Below are 20,306 nucleotides of genomic sequence, written 5' to 3'. Positions count from 1 at the left end.
GTTAAAAAAAAAAAAAAAAAATCAAGCCAGGCATGGTGGTGCAGCCACTTGGCAGGCTGAGACAGGAGGATTGCAAGTTCAAGGCCAGCCTGAGCAACTTAGCGAGACCCTGACTCAAAATAAAGAATAAAAAGGGCTGGGGAGTACCTCAATGGTAGTGCAGCATCCCTGGTTTCAATTCCCAGTACCACCCAAAAAAAAGAAAAAGAATCAGTATATTTTATTATGCTGCCTCTTAATTTGGGGGTTCTAATCTAACAGTGTATTCATTCTTCTTACCTTTCCAAAATTCTTTTCAGATTACCAGTAACACTCTATTTACAGGAGTAAGTACTGATAATAGTGGTAGTAGTTATCATTATTATTTTGTTTTGGCAGATGTTTGTCAGGCTCTGTTCCAAGTATTAGATACACATTATTTCATTTACTATTCGCAGTAATATTACTGGACTATTCTCTTTATTTATAAGATTAAACCTTTCTTCTTTATCCCAACTCCCAGTCCTGTTATCATGAGATGTTAAAAGGTTGTCTGGATTATTGAATTAAGAATACTATTGAACATAGTGAAAAAGTCCAGAGGCATTAGTGTAGATAGTCTAGCTTTGAATTCAGGCTCAACCATTTCTTTCTTTTATTCAGTAAATATTTATTGAGTATTTACTGTTTTCCAAATACTGTTCAGGGCACTAGGGATGACATCTTTATTTACATTTTCAGAGGAAGATAATGTTAACCTTAAAGGGTTGCTAAAGACTAAGAGAGGTTAACAGGCAGGGTTATTTTTTCGCTTTTTTTAAAGTTTGTTTTCTTGTCCTCTGAACTGGTTTCTCTGCTCCAGTTTCTCATTCTCTGTTCCATCCTACACAATGCTCGTAGAGCTAGCTTTTTTTTTTTTTTTCCTCAAGTTCCTCTTCGAAAAATTAAGTGGCTTTCTTCCTCATATAGGAAAGTTCTGAGTTCTTAGAATATTAGCCTGCTGTTAAAAATATCTTATGTACTCTTTCTTTCACTTTTCACAGTAAATGCTCCAAGCCACCTAGATATTTTTTAAGAAATAATTTTTCCATTAGATTCTTCAGGACTCTCTTGACTCTATGCCTTTTTTTCTTGGAATTCTATGTCTATGATATTCCTTTTACCCTTGCCTCCTTCCTCTCCCTGGACTTGAAGAAATACATACAATGTACATGGAGAAAGATCTCTCCTCTTTCCATGTCCTATTGCCTCTCAGTTTTCCTCCAAAGGCATATACAAGTCTCTGTACACATACAAGTATGTTATTAGCATGTTTGAGTGTGAACTCTGGAGTCAGGCTGAGGGTGATTCATGGCTTTTTCTTCCTATGTATGAGACCTTGAGCATATTACTGTTGCCTGCATCATGAGTTATTGTGATGACTTTTTCTTTTTGGTGGTGCTGGAGACTGCTAAACAGGTGCTCTACCACTGAGGTATATCTCTGATCCCCATATTATGAGGATTTCTTATAGCAGTTCCTGATGCACAGTAAGAACTTAGTAAATATTTGCTATTGTTATTATTCTTATATAAGAAAACATAATATATTGAAAAGAGAATGGTATTTAAAATCTGGAGACATAGGTTTGAATATAGTCACCTGTTTACTTTATGCCTAAGTATTTAACCTGAATTAAACTTTGTATGTTTTGTCATCACTATAATCAGGATAGTGATACATAATTTTGATTTTGATTACCTAAAAAATATAAGGGAAAGAGCTTCTAAATGACCAAATGCTATAAAAGTTTCAGTTACCATTGATCATATGGTTTTACTTTTCCTTCCAGGAAAGGTCACAACATTTCAGCTAGATAGAAGAAATGAAATAATGTGTTCAAAAAATAAAAGTATCAGAAAGTTGTGATACTTATACCTTTTTGTTTTAGAAATTGTTCTAAATTCATACTTTTTCATTTTAAGATTATGAATATAGAGTTTATTTGGCAGTAATGCTAATAGAAGTATACCTGTCAAGATTTAAAAATTGAGAACTGGGGATGTAGCTCAGTAATAAACTGCTTGCCTGTCATGCACAAGGCCCTGGGTTCAATCCCCAGCACTGCAAAATAAATTAATTAAATGCTTTTAAAAAGAGATTTCAGAATTGATTATATTTATCTATACCTGGTTGGTGTCTTTAAGGGAAAAAAAATGTTTTTTGGTCATCGTGAAGGTATTAGTCACTGTCTTAAATTTTTTCATAATGGTTTACAAATGTCTTATTTGCCTATGATAATAGTTACATTTTACTAAGTAGATAGTAATGTGAAAAAGACAGAGTTCCCTATTTCCATTAGTTAGGCATTTACTGGTAATGCACTTTTTGATGATTGACTGTGTTACTAAAACAGGATATGAGCATTCACTGGTTTTTACAGCTCATGTATCCAAGAGCACATGTCATTCCCAAAGGCACAAATATAAGATATTTTTGGATACAGTAATATTCTCCCTTCTGTTAATTAGAGGTATTGCCAGTATTTAGGAGGAAAAAAAATTATAGTTTAAGGGCCTTTGATAAATATTCTTTTTTATATTTTTTATAATTTTAATATAAAGAATATATTTTACTTTGGAGATTTAATCTGAATCAATATTACATAATTTTAGTAAGTTTGAGATTTTTATTTAAAAGTATTTTGGTTTACTTCCTTTTATTCTACAATATTTGTTTCTTTGATAAGACAAAATGGCCTAATCTGATGATTTCATACATACCCTTGATCACTGACAGTTTAAACTGAAAGGGAGACTATTTTCAAGTACATTGAAACAGCATACAGTGAATGGCATAATTTCTTTTAGTTAATTTTTGAGTTTCCAAACCATAGAAGTATTATTTTAGATTGCCAACTCATTTGCTTCATGGTATGAAAATCCATAGTAGGAGGAACAGACCTATCACATTTAAGTTGTTTGACAAAAATGTCTCTTCCCCCACCCCCAATTGTCTTTTTGAAAAAATTCAGAGGATGAATCTTCTTAAACTATATGCTCCTGTTACTTATAGTAATACAAAAACTATCACTTAGGAATTATTTGTATGATTCCATGTAGCAACACTGAGCCAGGCAACATAGTGTTCATACCCAAAATCTATAATTAATATCTAAGGACTTTTTGATGAAGAATGAGATAAAAATTCTTTTTTATGACAACATAGTAATTGAAAATAAGAATTAGATCACAATACAGATATTCTAAAAATAGAATATAAATTAAAATGTTAACAGTGATTGAGATTTATTATATGTGGCAGATAACTTGTGTGAATTTTAATATTTTTTCTCAATGATATATAATATTTTATTAAATCCATTATTTTATTGTATATGAATTACATGAAGCCTTAAAGCAGAATATTTATAAGTTTAGAAGTTTTTCTTTTTAAAGTATGTGTCGTGGAAGGATAGCCCCCTTTTAAAAACCATCAGTTAATATTGATCTGTTAGAATGTCCATTTACTTATTAGTTCATTCAACAAATAATTATATAACATAATACCATATGCCAATTTTATTGTTTTGGGTAAATGAAACAAATGATCCTTCTCTAATGGAACTTATAGTCTAATTTATGTAGTCAGATAATCACACGGGTAAAAAATAATTTTTGATTTGAAACAGTGACAAGTATTACTAAGGAAAGGTAGCTGTTCAATGAGAGTGTATATGGTTTTGTTTCAAAGCATTCAGGGAAGGATAGCTTATAGAACTCTCACTTGTGCTGAGATATAAGGAGAAGAACAGGCATTAACTAAGTGAAGAAGGGAAAAAAAAAAAGACATTTCAGGCAATGGGAATAGTTTGTGCTGAAGAGCTGTAGTAGAGATGAGGGTATCAGATTTAAGTAGCTAAAAAGAAAGTGACCTGCATAGAGAATAAGGGTAGAGAAGAAGATAAAGTAGAAAGGAGCCAAATCATTAAGAACTTTGAGGACTTTAACCTTTATCCTTAGAGCAAAATGAAACCTTTTAATCATCTAAGGAGAATGATTACCATGATAAGATTTATATCTTAAAAAGATCATTCTGGTTGTAGTGTAGAACCAATGTACAACACAGAGTGAGTGGCAGTGGACTAGTTAAGAGGCTAATTCAGTAATCCTAGGAGAATAATAATTACTGTGTAGAGTTTGAGTTTTGATAGTAGAAGAAGAGGAAAGGAAAGAAATGGACAGGTTCTCTGCCTATGGGGTAATAGATTCTCCACCAAGGTGATTCCAACACTACTATCTTCCTCCCTGCTTACTTTCTACCTTTAAAAGTGCTACAAAAGTCAAAGCATTGCTTTTTGATTAAATTACCACTTTAATTAAAATGGTATTCTTCAAAAACTACTATTCATAATTTCATTTTTAGATGATTATAAAGGAATTTTTTCATTAAATATATATTTATGACTTCCCACTTGTGAAGATATATGAATTGACTATATTCGATTTTTAAATAAAGATACCTTTTACAACTGTAAACTTAAGGAACATTATTGGAACTGAAATTGTTAATTTGTGACAGATTCTTCTTTGCAAAAGCAATGTGAATTCCTCTACTACTTATTGTATATTCCTCACCAGGAAGATCACCTTCAATGATTAAGTTTTAAAAAGGATCTTAGGACTGATTATAACATTTAATAACAAGAAGCAAACATTTATGGTTTAATTGGTTATAACCTAGCAGTGCTTTAATATTAATTTTCTACTATTTGAAAAGTGTTTGCTGGGCATGGTGGTGCATGCCTGTAATCCCAGCAACTCCGGAGTGAGGCCCCTAAGCAACTTAGCAAGACCCTGTCTCAAAATTTTAAAACAATAATAATAATAATTTAACAAAGGATGTGGTTCAGTGGTTAAGCATCTCTGGGTTTAATCTCTAATACCAAAAAGGAAAGAAAACAAAAAGGAGAGAAAGAGAAAAAAAAGTAAGTATTCTAAAGGAAAAAGGGAACTGGTTTTTGGTCCAGTGATGGACTATCTTCTTTAGGTTCCCCAGTGCAAATAATTGAAAATGACAGGAAAAAAAGTATAAGGATTTTTTTTTCATGTATCAAAGAACTGACATTCCGTAAGACATGTTCAGAGGCTAAAGAGTAAGAACCAGCATGCAGAGCCTATTTTTTGTCTTGAGGGTATTTACTGAACTGGGTAAACATGAGCTTAGGGTTTTAGTGCCTTAGCAGACTAAGCTCAATCTATTAAAAGACAATCCACCAAGTTTCAGTGCCACCCTCAACTTCTGCCAACTATAAGGAAAACTGACTGTCTCAAAACTTGGCACTGAATTGAAGTGGTGATGCAGATTGGGGAAGGGGTATAACTCTCTGAAATTTCATAGTTACAATCCATCCATTTCTAAATCACACTTTTTAGATTATCCCCTAGATACCTAAGCTAAAAATAGGATTTATAGTTATGATGGCCAGTAAGTAGTAGCATCAATCAAAGGAGGAGACAGTGTGTAAGCAGTCTGAGCACTTGAGAAAAGCAAATGCATATCACAATTAAAAAAAATTTTTTTTTCATGGTTCAAAAAGGAAAAAAGATATTGAAAACAAAGACCAGCCAAAATAATAGCTGAATTGGACTCCCATTGATTTCATATTTTGTAATTATTAGATATGGAACTTAAGTTGAGTGTTTTAGCTAAATAAAAATGATTTAAAATATATGAATGATGGAATTATAGCTAACTTTTGTAGCACTTCCTGAGAACCTCATACTGTTCTGATACTTTATATATATTAATTCAATTTATCTTCACAACTCTATGATAGGGACTATTATCACTGTTTTACAGATTAAATAACTGAAGCACAGAACAAGGACGTTTGTTGACCAAGGTCAGTAATGGTAGAGCCAGGATTCTAAGCAAGTGGATCCTAAGTTCAGTCTTAACTGTTTGTGTACTGCTTATGAGGAAGAAATACGACTATGAACAATTACAGTTAACTTTGAAAAAAGAACTAGACGTGAAATATATAAATAAATTAAAAGATTGGCCAGCTGAGGTGACACACACCTATATAACCCCAGCAACTTGGGAAGCTGAGGCAAGAGGATCGCAAGTTCAAAGTCAGCCTCAGTCAACTTAGCCAGGCTCTGAGCAATTTAGTAAAACCCTGTCTCAAAAATTTAAAAATAGAGATGGTGGGGGTTGTAGGGGTGGTGGGGGTGGTGGGGCTGTAGCTCAGTGGTTAAGTGCCCCGGTACCAAAAAAAAAAAAAAAATTTTTTTTTTCTTTAAAGATCAGTGAACAAGTTAATTGTAGATTATACTAGAGAAGTAATGAAAAGGAAGATAGTTTGAAAAATAGATAAGCCAAAATAAAAAGAACAAGAAAGGAAAATATGTGAGAGAAGGGAAAAAATGGAAATTGTGGCAGAAATCCCTAGTTTTTCCTTATAACATTTCTTCCTCTATGAATGGATGTGTTGAATGCCCAGGTAAAGCTTCCATTTCACTGCCTTTCTGATAGTGAGGTCTGACTGGGGTAATCAGATTTTGGCAATTTGAGATACAAATGGAAATTACATGTGTGACTTCTAGATTATGCCTGAAGAGGAAAAGGGTATGGATGTCCTTCCCTTCCTCTCTATTCCTTCCCATGGATTGGAATGTAGCATGGTATTGAGCTAAATACCATGTAAAGGAAGGCAACATTTTAAGGGTGACAGAGCACCAAGGTGTACATACTTGGTCTCAGACTGCTAAATTGCCAAACAAGCCCTGAACTATTCCCTTCCAACTGTCATGTGAGAGGGGAAGAAAATGCTTTCAATATTGCTTAAGCTACTATATAGTCTCATGACAGCACCTTTGTCTATTTCTTTACAAATACAAAAAGAAAAGGTCTCACAGTGGTTTAACCAAAATTCCAGACATGAAGAAAAGTCCAGTAGAGATATTTAAGATTATGAATAAAAATTTCCAAAACTGCAAAAAGATACAAATTAAAGAAACTAAACAAGACAAATAGAAAGCTAAGCCTGTAAACATTTCATAGGTAAATCTGCAGACAGATCTCAAAAATAGCCAGAGGGAGGGGAAAGATTACTTTCAAAACTCTGTAATTATGCTAACAACTGACTTACTGAGAGCAAAATAGAAACCAAAAAACCAACAGAGCAGTAAGTATAATGTACTGAGAGTAAATAACTACTAAACTAAAATATCTTTTAATATTAAACATAAAGAATCTTCTCAGATAAATAAAATCTGGTCATTTTCACCACTAATTGGACATCACTAAAAAAGGTTGTTTAATATATAAACTTTAGGTAGAAGGAAAGTGATCTCTGATGGAGGACTGCAATATTAATTAGAGCAGGGGGGAAAAATATCAAAACCAATAAGCCAGAATATCCAAAGTAGATTAAAAAATTTAAAAAAAGGGAAGGAAATAAACATAAAAACAACTGAGAAAAATACAAAAGCAGTCTAAATAGAACATCAACGAAGCCAAAATTGGTTATTAAAAAAAGATAATACAATTAACAGTCCTGTTGAAATTGACCTAAATGAAAAAAAGAGAGAGAGAGAGAGAAGGTACAGACAATGAAAAAAGATATATAACTATATGTGCTACAGAAATTTGTTACAAAAGATAATTGGATACATTAGCTTTAGGAAATAAGTTCAAATGATAATTAGGTCTGTTGTCATAATAGTATATTAAGTCTTCAAGACTACTTGTCATACTAGCCAAAAACTTAACTTCTGAATAGGTAAGAGGATTGAATTACAATTTTTAAACTTTAACCTGAATATTTGGAGAATTACAAGGATGCAGTCAATGAATAGGATAACTGTGTCAGTCATACTCTACTAAAGCTCCCCTCTCTTCCAGTACTGAAGATTGAATCCAGGGACACTCTTGAGGGGTCCAAATAAAAGGATTGGGGAATCCTTTTATTTTTAATTTAGAGATAGGGCCTCACTAAGTTGCTGGGGCTGGTTTGGAACTTGTGATCCTCCTGCCTCAGCTTCCTGAGTAGCTGAGATTACAGATTATAGACATGTGGCCCCCACACACAATTTCCTAAACATTTTGATGAAGATTTAATTTGGGTTGTAGGTGTATGCATTAAAGTGGTAGAATTTGGGGCTCCTTTTTAATTATGTGTATAAGGCAGGAATATAGAAATACATGAACTCAAGAAATTATGGAAATGTACTTTTAAGAGAGTTTTACGTATTAGTAGTAAGTTTTTGATGCCAGTACCAAAAAGTGATGGCACAATACTGAGAATGATCTATAATTTAGTGTTTTCTTTCTCTTAAAAAACATTGTCATCAACTCTGTGGTATTATGTATTTATAGTATTCAGCTGAACTAATCAGTATACCTACGAAAGGTATCGTAGTACTAGGCCAAGTGCCTTGTTTTTATGGAGAACTGGTAGCAAATAGTAGTACAGGTTAAGCGTCCCTAATTAAAAAATCCAAAATCTAAATGCTCCAAAATCCAAACTTTTTGAGCATTCTTAAGTTTGAGATTTTGGAGCATTTCAGATATTGTTTTTGGATTAGGGATACTTAAGCTAATTAAGTCTATACTAATATTACAACATTTTAAAAAATCAGAAATCTAAAAATCTTTTGGCCCAAGATTGAGGATATTCAGTCTGTAGTTATTTGTGGGTGGGCACTGTGAAGCACACTGTTCTAAACTAATGCACTAGAAAGTCTTAGGTTGATAGCATCTTTCTGTAGGTTAAGAGGACAACTGGTACAAATTTTAGTGATCTCCAGGAAGGATTGGGGTTTGTTCTTTGGTTTGGTAAAGGAAGTTGGGAAGGAGCAGAGAGAAAAGGGAATGAAACAGATTATAGGCAAGTTTGGGTGAGGAATTAGGTTGATAATTCCAGATTTAACACAAAGTATATTTTTAAAAAAGGAAAAAGAAAAGAATACTACTTTACCATGTATTGTTTAAACGAAGTAAAATTCTCATCTGTCATAATTACAATATCTTTTTAAAAAAAAGGCAAACTAAAAAGTTTTTTGTCAGCAAAAGAAATAATCTGTGAGGTGAACAGGGAGCCTACATCCTGGGAACAAATTTTTACCCCTCACACATCAGATAAAGCTCTAATATCTCAGGTATATAAAGAGCTCAATAAGACAAGCACCCAAAAACTAAATAATCCAATCAGCAAATGGGCCAAAGACCTAAACAAACACTTCTCAGAAGAGGATATACAATCAACCAATAAATATACGAAAAAATGCTCATCATCTCTAGCAATCAGAAAAATGCAAATCAAAACTATTTTAAGATACCATCTCACTCCAGTAAGAATGGCAGCTATTTTGAAAACAAACAACAAGTGTGGGTGAGGATGCAGGGAAAAAGGTACACTCATACACTGCTGGTGGGACTGCAAATTAGTGCAGCCAATTTGGAAAGCAGTATGGAGATTCCTTGGAAATCTGGGAATGGAACCACCATTTGACTCAGCTATTCCTCTTCTTGGACTATACCCAAAGGACCTAAAAAAAAAAAACAGCATACTTCAGGGACACAACCATATCAATGTTTGTAGCAGCTCAATTCTCAATAAACTGTGGAGCCAATCTAGATGTCCTTCAGTGGATGAAAAAATTGTGGCATTTATACACAATGGAATATTACTCAACACTAAAAAAGAATAAGATCATGGAATTTGCAGGGAAATGGATGGCATTAGAGAAAATTATGCTAAGTGAATTTAGCCAGTCCCAAAAAAACATGAAGAATGTTTTCTCTGATATAAGGGGCATGACTCAAAGTGGGCTAGGGAGGGAAAGCATGGGAGGAAGATTACCTCTAGATAGGGAAGAGGGGTGGAAGTGAAAGGGAGGGAGAAGGGGAATAAGATGGAAGGTGGAGTAAGGTGGAAGGAGATGGTCATTATACAAAATACATATATGAAGATGTGAATTTGGTGTCAACATACCTTATATACAAACAGATATGATAAATTGTGGTATAAAGGTGTATTAAGAATTATAATGCAAAAAAAGAGCTCATGTATAAGGCATAATTTGGTGTGAACATATATATACAGAGTTACAAAAAATCATGCTGTGAATGGATAATTATGAATGTAATGCATTCCACTATTGTCATGTATGTAAGAAATAAATTTTTTAAAAAAGGATAAATCGGAATGAAAGTTTAAAGTAATTGTTATAGATTAAGGAAATAATTGTTCTTTTGTGTTAAGTCTTTTAGTAATACCACTTAATAGTATAAATTTTAAAATTTATGTATTTGTTTGTTTATAGTGCTAGGGATCAAACCCGGGGTCTTGTACATGCTATTACACCCCCAGTCCCAAGCTTGTTTTAAGAGAATAAGAGAGAACTGAAGCCTTTTCAGAGACCAGAATAACAGAATTTAAAACTTTATTATTTGAAAAAGAAGACTGCGTATTGAAAATGAAGATACATAAAGAAGGAGAAATAACTTTTCAAAAAAATAAAGGAGTATAGAATGGAAGAGGAATTCTCTTTATTCTATTTACAGCAGTGGGCAGAAGTGAAACCCAGCAGGTTGCCACTACAAAGAAACAGCAATGTAAAGATTTTTCCAACAATTAGACCATCCTAAAATGGAATGATTCAGAGGGCTAAAAAACCATGTTTAGAGCCATTTTTTACAGTAGATTAACATTAAAGAAACAATTACTATATTTCAGGTATTTTGTTGTTAAATACTGACCTTAGCATTTAAAATAAGACAAAACCCAGCTATTCATATAAGATTCACTATATGTAAGTTAAGTATATTGTTTTCTAGGTCTTTTCTAAGTCTTTGTCTGCACTCATTTTTCATAAAATAAACTCTTATCATTTGTAGTTAGCAAAATTTTCCTTTTATTTTATTGTGACTACTAATCTTTTTTTGTCTTACTCCCTCTATCTTTGTTTATCTCCCTTTCCTATTGTTTCTTTATTTTTCAGTTTCTAACTTTCTTAGTTTACTTTGATTCTCTATTCTCTTTCTAGAGTTACTGTTAGGTAGCTGGTGGAACTTTTAGATCTATACTTCTGCTCTCTTGTTGCTATAATAAAATACCTGAGTCTGGGTAACTCATAAAGGAAAGATCATTTTGACTCACAATTGTGGAGGCTGGGAAGCCCAAGAGCATGGTAACAGCACTGGTACCAGTATTGGTGGGGGCCTTCTTTGCTGCAACATAACATGGTGCAGAGGGCATCACGTGGCAAGATAGTAAGTGAGCCAGAAAGAGGTCACTTTTATAACAAAGCCACTCCTGAGATAATCCAGTATTTTGTTAATCCAAATGACCAGAGTCCTCATGACTCAATCACCTCCTGAAGGCCCCACCTTTTAAGTACTATTATCACATGACTCTGGGACCTACAGGGAACACATTCAAATTACCATATCAGCCCTCCATAGCTTTTTTTTTTTTTTTTTTCCCTGTTTATATCTTTTGAGCTTGGTTAGGCTTAACCTCTCTGACTTATCTCTAAATATGAGGATAATAATCCCCACGTCATTGGAATGTTGTGAGACTTAAACATATAAATATATATAAAGTGCTTAACAGTATTTTGTACATGGCAAGTAGACAGTAATCATTAACAACTGATTTCTTCTTCTTCTTTTCTTTTTTAACATTTCTTGCCCTTTTCTTGCCCAGTACTGCTGTTGTTAAACAAATGTTTTCTCTGATAAACTAGAACAGGGATAGCAAACTTTTTCTTTAAGGAGCCATATAATAAATATTTTAGGATTTTAGGGCCATATGGTTTATGATGCAAATATAGTTGGCTGTTGGTATCCTCAGGTTTGTAAATCCATGGATTCAGACAACTTTGAATCAAAATACTTGAGAAGGAAAAACTGCATGTATGTACTTTTTCCTTGTTATTATTCCCTAAACAGTGCAACTATTTATATAACAACTATCTATATAACATTTACATTGTATCAGTATTTTTAAGTAATCTATAGATACAGGACAATGTGCATAGTTTATATGGAAATATTATGCCATTTTATATAAAGGACTTGAGCACCTATTATGTGTTTTTCTGTTTAAGGTAGGGGAATTATTCCCAGGATGAGTCCCACATTTATATAATAGAATGACTGTATGTCTGGTGCATTTCTTGATATATACCTTTTTTTTTTCTTCCACCAAAGTGTACCAATCTTGAGAGGATTAGAATCAAGAAGGGTATCATGGTGAAGAATCCATCAATGAGATATTACTTATAAAATTTTATATTATAGGAGGTTGAATTTTCATTATATATACTATGTATACTATGAAGATGAGTGTTTTAAAAAGTTAAATTTTACTGTGATTTCTGTATTCACTCTCCTTTCCCCACAGCATGCTATGAGCGCTTGTCATGGTTTTGTTTTGTTTTGTTTTGTTTTGTTTTTTGGTGCTGAGGATCCAACACAGGGTTGTTTTTGTTTTGTTTTGTTTTGTTTCTTTTACAAATATTAGGCAAGTTCTCTAACATGAAGCTATACATACACCCAGCCCCATTTGTCAGTTTTAAAATATTCATGGTATCTGTGAATATTTAAAGATAACAAACAATATTTTTAATAATCTATCCTGATGTTCCTTAATGTAAAAAGTTATTTCTCCAAAATTCTTCACCACAACTGAATTTCTTTTAGTGAATTTTGTGTCGTAGGTTAAGTTGTGTGAGAAAAGCTTTTATCCTGTAATTCTTTAGTTTATGTATTTTAAAAATACAGAGACAACAAAATTGGGATTGATTTGCTTCCCAGAAAAAAAGTCTAGTTATATTATTTTGTAAAAGAAGTAGTTTTGCTGAAGAAAGAATGAAAAAATAACTTTGACCATAATGTTAAGAACCCAAGATTGACTTAAACATAGCTTAATGTTTATTCCTGTCCTCTGTATTTGTAAAGAAATCTTAACTAGAGTAAGAAGTTTTCTGGTGCTGTGTTGGGAGTGCAGGGCATAAGAAATTTCCATAAAAAGGCATAGGATTTGTTTGGAAGGACATAGTGGTTTTTTAACTTGGCAGTAATGAGTTAGAACTAACTCACTCCCTTTAGAAAGAAAAAATAACTCCAGTTATTCTTATTGAGAATTTATGAGCCACATGCTTTGTTGTAAAGAATTATTTTATTCTTGTATTTGCAAATGTGCTTATATGTATTCATTCATAGACATTTTTTATGTGTACAGAAAATTTTCTATACATACAGAATCTGAAAAATGACTTTGGAACTTGTATGTTTTACCACTTGAGTTAAGGAACAGGGGCCAAATATTTTCTTGTTGCAGAATTCCCAAAATAATTTGATCATCTCTGGGTTCTCTCCCTAATTTCTGTTGCCTAAGAAAAGCTGGAGCCATTTGAGGAATATAAATGAGCCTTGCTATACTAGGATTCCCTTTTGAAAGACATACTATTAAAAACAACAGCAGCCCCCAACTAAGAGACCTGGAAAAGAATAGAAGGATATTTCTGCATTAAAATATATGCACTATTATTTAACTGTCAGCATTTTATTTTCATGGAAATGAGGTAACCACCTAATACAAATGGCATTGGATTCATAATGTCCAACACAAACCTACTTTACCCTCCCCCCCCCTTTTTTTCCCCTTTACATCCCTGTAATGAAATGTTATTTGTCAGAGATTAGCTTTCTTCTCTTTGCACTGAGTAAGTGCTCTTTGGTTGATCTCATCTACTGCAATGGTTTTAATTGTACCAAATTTTATAACAATGACATCTGAGTCTGTGCCTCAAGTCCATTGATTTCTTCTTTATGTCCAGACTTGGATTTTAAAATAGCCATCAGAATCCACTGCATGCTTTTCCCATAAGAATCTCAGGCTTAATTTTCTCTAAGAAATCATGTAGTAGTCACTCATTGTGTCTGGTTCATTTTGCTGAGCATGTTTTTAATATTTGTCCGTGTACTTATCAAGAGTTCATTCCTTTTTATTACTGAATAGTATTCCATTAATTGGGTGTAGCACAATTTATTTACCCATTCATCTCCTGATGGATACTTGAGTTGTTCCTATTTTGCTATTGTGATCAAAAATTAGGGTTGAAGTTCTTCCGATCCACCTCCATCCTCAGCCAATTCCAGCTTAACTTGTTTAAAATACTATTTTTTACACCCTGAATTACTTTTGGCCCTCTATTAATGATCTATTGATGGTTAGTGGGTTCACCCAAACTGACTGACTTAAAATTAAATATATAAATCTTGAAGGCAGTGTATTACTTCATTTTCTCACAGTTTCTGTGGCTCAGAGTGGCTTAAATGCAAGGCTCTGGTTCATGATCTCATGAGGCTTAACTAAAAACCACAAGATATGTTTCAGAGGTGGCTGGCTCACTCACATGGTTGACAGGTTGTTGCTGGCTATTGGTAGGAAGCTTCATTTTCTCTTCAAGTGGCTCCTGAAGGACTGGTTAAGTGTCTACGTGGCATGGTAATTTACTTTCCTCACTGATCCAGCAGATCACAACACAAGCCGCAAAACCTTTTAGGAGCTATGTTTAGGAATTACATGCTTTTGTTACCTCCACCATATTATGTTGCTCACCCAATCTTGATTTAGTTTGAGAGGGAACTACACAAGGTGGAGGTTGAGACAATTGGGGACCATTTTGGAGGATGAATAATACAGTCCTTTTATTAAAAAATGAATGAATATGTATGCATGGTTCTACTTATGGATGTAATTTGGTTCTACTGATCTGTTTTTCATTATGCTAATATCATACTATATTTACCTTCATATAAATCTTGAAGGCAGTGTAATATTTTGTTCTTTTTCATAACATGTTGGTTATTCAGTTTCTTGCTTTTTGAGGTACTTGCTTTTTTATACAAAAGTCAATTACTGTGTTAGTCGGCATTTCATTGTTGTGACCAGAATACCTGACATGAACCACTTAAAGAAAGAAAGATTTCTTTTGGCATATGGTTTCAGCTCATGGTCAGCTGGCTTCATCGTTTTGGGCCTGAAATGAGGTAGAGCATCATAGTAGAAGGGCATGGCCGAGGAAAGCTGCTCAGCTCATGACAACAAGGAAGGGAGGGGAGGGGGAGAGGCATACCAACAGGGGGGGTTGGTGTAGGCGGGGAGCTGGGGACAAGATATAGTCCCCAAGGGCATGTTCCCAGGAACCCATTCCCTTCTACCACCTCCCACTAGTCCACTCAAATTATAAATCCCTCTTATGGATGAGGTCAGAGTCCTCACAATCCAGTTACCGCCCATGAACCTCATCTCTGAACACTGATGCTTTTGAGGTCAGCTTTCGAAATGGGCCTTTGGGGGACAATCCAGGTATAAACGATAATTGTTACCTTGTAAATTTCCACACAGAAAATGAAACCTGCTGATTGGGATTACATGGAATTTGTAGATCAACACAAAGAGAATTGACATCTTAACATATAGGCATGTCTTAACATAATATGGCATATCTGTCTTTAGGTCTTTAATTTCTTTCAGCCTTGTTTTTTTTTTTTTTTCCTTTTGTGTGTGTGTGTGTGTGTGTGTGTGTGTGTGCGCGCGCGCGCGCGCGCGCCTTGCCCATAGTTTGTTGCATTCATTTGTAAGTAGTTTATTTCTTATTGGATGCTTTTGTAAATTATATTATTTTTTAATCTCATTTTTCAGATCTTTGGTATATAGATATTCAGTTGCTCTTTTATTTTTGTATCAACCTTTTATCCTGCAACTTTGCTAAATTCATTTATCAGTCTGACAACTTCTTTGTATATTCCTTAGAATTTTCAGCATACAGCATCATGTCATCTATGAATAAAGAACAGTTTTACTTCTTCCTTTTGCATAGGCTAGAACCTATTATGCCTGGTTTAGTGTGATATTGTGCCTCCCCCCTCGTCCCCCCTTCCTTGTTGTCATGAGCTGAGCAGCTTTCCTCTGCCATGCCCTTCTACTTTAGAATAGACATATAGAGTAAGAACATAAAAAGCACTTGAAAAAATCCATTCATTCCTGAGGACCTATATTAAATATTAACACTCTTGAATGTAAGCATAGGGGCTGCAGTTGTGATTCAGCCGTAGAGTGCTCACCTAGCACGTGGCTGAGTTCGATCCTCAACACCACATAAAAATAAATGAACTAGAGGTATTGTGTCCAACTTCAGCTAAAAAAAAGAAGAGCATGAAGAAGACCTGAAACCTGTTTGAGAATAGTCAGACTAGAGTAACCTAAAATGCTAATAACTGCCTAGAATAGGTAAAGATTCTTAATCTAAAATCCCCAGCACTTGTATTAAAAACACACACACACGCACACTTTTTTTCCCCTTAACCTCTGAATGAAATTTGATATTTCCTTTTATATTGAATGCAGGCAACAAACTACAGGAATAATATTAGCAGCAACTTTGTCACCAGTAAATCTTACTCTTAACTTTCCCTATATTCTTATTCAGAAGTTTGTTTCTTGAAGGGACATGTAGTTAGGTCTTGCTTTTTTTATCTTGCCTTTGAATTGGGAGTGTTTAGATGGTTTGCATTGATGCAATTATGTATTTGGTTTTAGTCTTGTTTGCATTTTTTCTTACTTTGAATTGAAGTATTTTTAAGTTTCTTTTGATTTTCAAAATATTTTATTTCAGCTATTGAGTCACGTCTCTTATTTCTTTAATGGTTACATCATCTTATCTGCAAACAGGTTTAATTTTACTTCCTCATTACTTATTTGTATACATTTTGTTTCTTTCTCTTGCATAATTTCTCTGGCTAAAATTTCTAGTACTCCATCGAATATGAATGGTTAAAGTAGACACCCTGGTCTTGTTCCTGATCTTTGAGGAGTGCTTTCAGTTTTTCCCCATTCAGAATGATGTTGGCTCCAGGTTTGTCATATATGGCCTTTATTATGATGAGGTATGACTTGTTTAAATTACTCAGGGCTTTTTAATCATGAAGGAATGTTGAATTTTATCACTTTTTCTACATATATTGAGATGATGTATTATGTTTATTGATTTGCATATGTTGAACTAGCATCATTGGAATGAAACCAGCTTGATCTTTGTATATGATCTTTTTAATGTGCTGTTGAATTCAATTTAGAAGTATTTTGTTGAATTTTTGCATCTGTATTCATTGGGGATATTATTGTATAGTTTTCTTGTTTCCTTGTCAGATCTTCGTAGCAGAGTCATGCTGGCTTTGTAGAGCAAGTTTGTAAAGTTTCCTTCCCTTTCTGTTTTATGGAAGAGATTGAGGAGCATTGGTATTCATTCTTCTTTAAATTTTGGTAAAATTCAGCTGTGATGACATTTGGTCCTGAGCTTTTCCTTGGAGAATTTTTATTACTGATTGAATCTTATTACTAGTTATTGGCTTATTTAGAGTTTTTTTTTAATATCCTCTTGGTTTAATTTTGTCGAGAAATTTGACTCTTTTCTCTAGACTTTCCAATTTGTTTAAGTGATTATTAAATCATTGAGATTTATTATCATTCACCATTTAAGTTTGCTGATGAATTTATTTCTCCTTTTTCTTTATTTTTAAGGAAGGAATCTAAAAAAAAATCTTTATTTTACTTTGATTCCTGAAGAATATAGTCATTGTATTTATTTAGCTTTCTATATTGACTGTTTTCTCCATATCTTAAAGATGGTCCATTTTTTTCTGTCTTAATGGCTTTTCAAGAAGTCTGTATTTTTGTTTATCATCTTCTTTTTCCTTTTCACTTTTTTTTTTTTAATGCTGCTAGAATGACACATGACCTCACATATGCTAAGCATGCACTGAGCCACACCTGCAGCTCATCAATCTCTTATCTTTTTAAAATTGAAATATAATTGTATCTACTTGTGGGGTACACTGTGGTGTTTTGGTATATGAACACATCATGGAATGATTAAATCAAGCTAATTAATATATCCATCACCTCACATACTTAATCAGAAAGCCTCAATTTCTGAGGCACATTTTTAAGTTGAAGAGAGATCTTCGTTTGTTTCATACTTTGGCAGTGAATGAACAGAAGCCTTAGAGTTGGTATGCTGATTCAAGGTTCACTGTCCTTGAATTTTGACTAAATACTTTAGAAAATAGGTTCCTCACATCAGGATTGTTCTCAGTTACCCTTTCCAATGCAGTAAACTACTGAACACTCACCCCAGCATAGCACTAAACATCCTACTCTCTGGAGCAGGGGATTCTGCAGCTTCTTCAAGAGGTCTGAGGCTGTACTGTCTGGGATGAGTTGAGAGATTGACAGTGATTATATACTTTTCTACTTTTCTTTTTTTTATTGCGGGGGGAGGGGGGAGGCGGTACCAGATTGAACCCTGGGGCTCTTAACCACTGAGCCATATCTGCAGCCCTTTTTAGTTTCTATTTTGAGACGGGGCCTCACTAAGTTACTTAGGGCCTAAGTTGCTGCAGCTGGCTTTGAACTTGTGATCCTCTTGACTCAGCCTCCTGAGCTGCTGGGATTACAGGCATGCACCACCATGGGCTGCTTCTTTTTGACTTTTATTCAGGGATACATATTAGTTTAACTTTGTTCCTAACTAAACTTTGTTCTTTTCTAAACTTTTTATCTTAAACCATTTATAAGATCTTTTTTTCTCTCTCTCTTTGATGTCTTTTTTTTAGGAATTTGATTATTATGGCCAAGTGTTCTAGCTGTTTACTATGGAATGAAAAGTGTGATCCTTGTTACTCCACCAAGGCCATTGGAAATTATTTACTGTCTTTTTAATCTTTTAGTATAGCCATGAAGGAAAAAAAAAAAAAGTTTATGTTCCTTTTATTTTCTGCAGCCTTTTGAGCCTTAAGTATTATTAACACCTGCTGATAAATATAACAGTTTCATCTGATCTATCGTATTTCTATCCTAATAATTTTCAAGATGACATTTTACATGGTTTAGCTATAATATGATATAAAATTACTGTCTGATGTGCAGGCAAATAGCATATACTTTATATTAAAGCTCATGAGTGACTGTTTCAAGAAACTACATAGATGGTTTAAGTTATGGCTTTAAAAAGAATTGGATTCATGATTATAGTTATAACACAACTATTGGGTGTTTTGTTTTGTTTTGTTTTGTTTTGTTTTGTTTTGTTGTGGTGGTGGAGATTGAACCCAGGTCCTTGCAAATGCTAGGCAAGCACTTGACTGAGCTACATCCCCAGCCCTTTTACATTCTGAGACAGGATCTTGCTAAGTTGCTATGCTGGTCTTCAATTGGAATCTTCCTGCCCCAGCTTCCCAAGTGCCTACAATTATAGGCATGTATCACTACACCTGGCCTCAACTATTGGTCTTAATCCTTTTATTTTCTGGTCACTCTTAGAAGTAACATGAAGAGGTTTATAACTGATGCCTAAACAAAGATGATCTTCATGAATTAAAATGTCTTGGCTATTGTTGTGAAAACCTAGCTAAAATCTACAAAAGTTCTTGAATGATATTAAGGGGGAAAAATAGCAAAACAAAACAAAATCACTGTTCTTAGCATATTTTTTAATTTTTAAAATTATTTGTGTGTTTGGTTTTTTTTCCAGATTGTCAGTATTTAAACAGACCACATCATGCGTGAGTACAAGCTAGTGGTCCTTGGTTCAGGAGGCGTGGGGAAGTCTGCTCTGGTAAGTTAGCCACCTAACTATAACCAATTAGTATAATAAAAGCGGAAGTCTGGCATTTGCTTATTTTCATACTTAAAATCACAAAGGGGAAAAGGTGGCATATTTTACATACCTAGTATCTATCCAACAAGAGACAGGGAATTAACCAAAGATGTGTGGTTTTATATTGATTGGTCATATTTTTATTATTTTTTATTTACCAAACATTTATCAGATACTTTATATATTAAGCTCCAATTTCATGATTCAGAAATTAATATGATTGTTTTTATTTTTAACAATTTACATCCCATTGGAGGAAATTGTTTATTAAAGATTGTAATGGAGTAAGTCCTCCTCTGGCTCCACCCCAAACTTATGTAGAATGAAAGTTATATTTTGCATACATGCTTATTCACTCAGTAAATAGTTATTGAGCTTCCCACAGTGTCAGACTTGGGGGTCCTAACAGTAAACCAAAACAGTCACAGTCTCAGAACATTCATTAAAGATAATAAATACACAGTTAAACAAAGAGTTGCTTGATTATAGTTGTGGGAGAGATGTTCTGAAAGAAGAGTGTTAAAGGAGAGCATGTCATAAGTGTATCTAAACATTTGAACAACTGAGAGAAGGGTCAGTATAGTTGGAGCAGGAGTGAATAGGGAG

At 33.8% G+C, this 20,306-nt stretch overlaps 1 protein-coding gene across 8 annotated transcripts in view; it reads left to right on the top strand.

Annotated features, from left to right (window-relative positions):
• Positions 1–20,306, top strand: part of Rap1a (RAP1A, member of RAS oncogene family) — a 92,376-nt gene that overhangs the window by 52,227 nt on the left and 19,843 nt on the right. For 6 of the 8 annotated variants that reach the window (XM_076863039.1, XM_076863042.1, XM_076863043.1 and 3 more), the window contains one exon: positions 19,575–19,658. In XM_076863039.1, the coding sequence (XP_076719154.1) occupies positions 19,602–19,658 (57 nt within the window). In that variant the 5' untranslated portion in view covers positions 19,575–19,601. The remainder of the gene's footprint in view (positions 1–19,574; positions 19,659–20,306) is intronic. The other 2 variants (XM_076863047.1, XM_076863046.1) reach the window with 1 other exon arrangement.

This window comes from Callospermophilus lateralis, chromosome 7, assembly GCF_048772815.1.
Source record: "Callospermophilus lateralis isolate mCalLat2 chromosome 7, mCalLat2.hap1, whole genome shotgun sequence".
Lineage (NCBI taxonomy): Eukaryota > Metazoa > Chordata > Mammalia > Rodentia > Sciuridae > Callospermophilus > Callospermophilus lateralis.
This window is presented reverse-complemented; position numbering and strand designations above follow the sequence as displayed.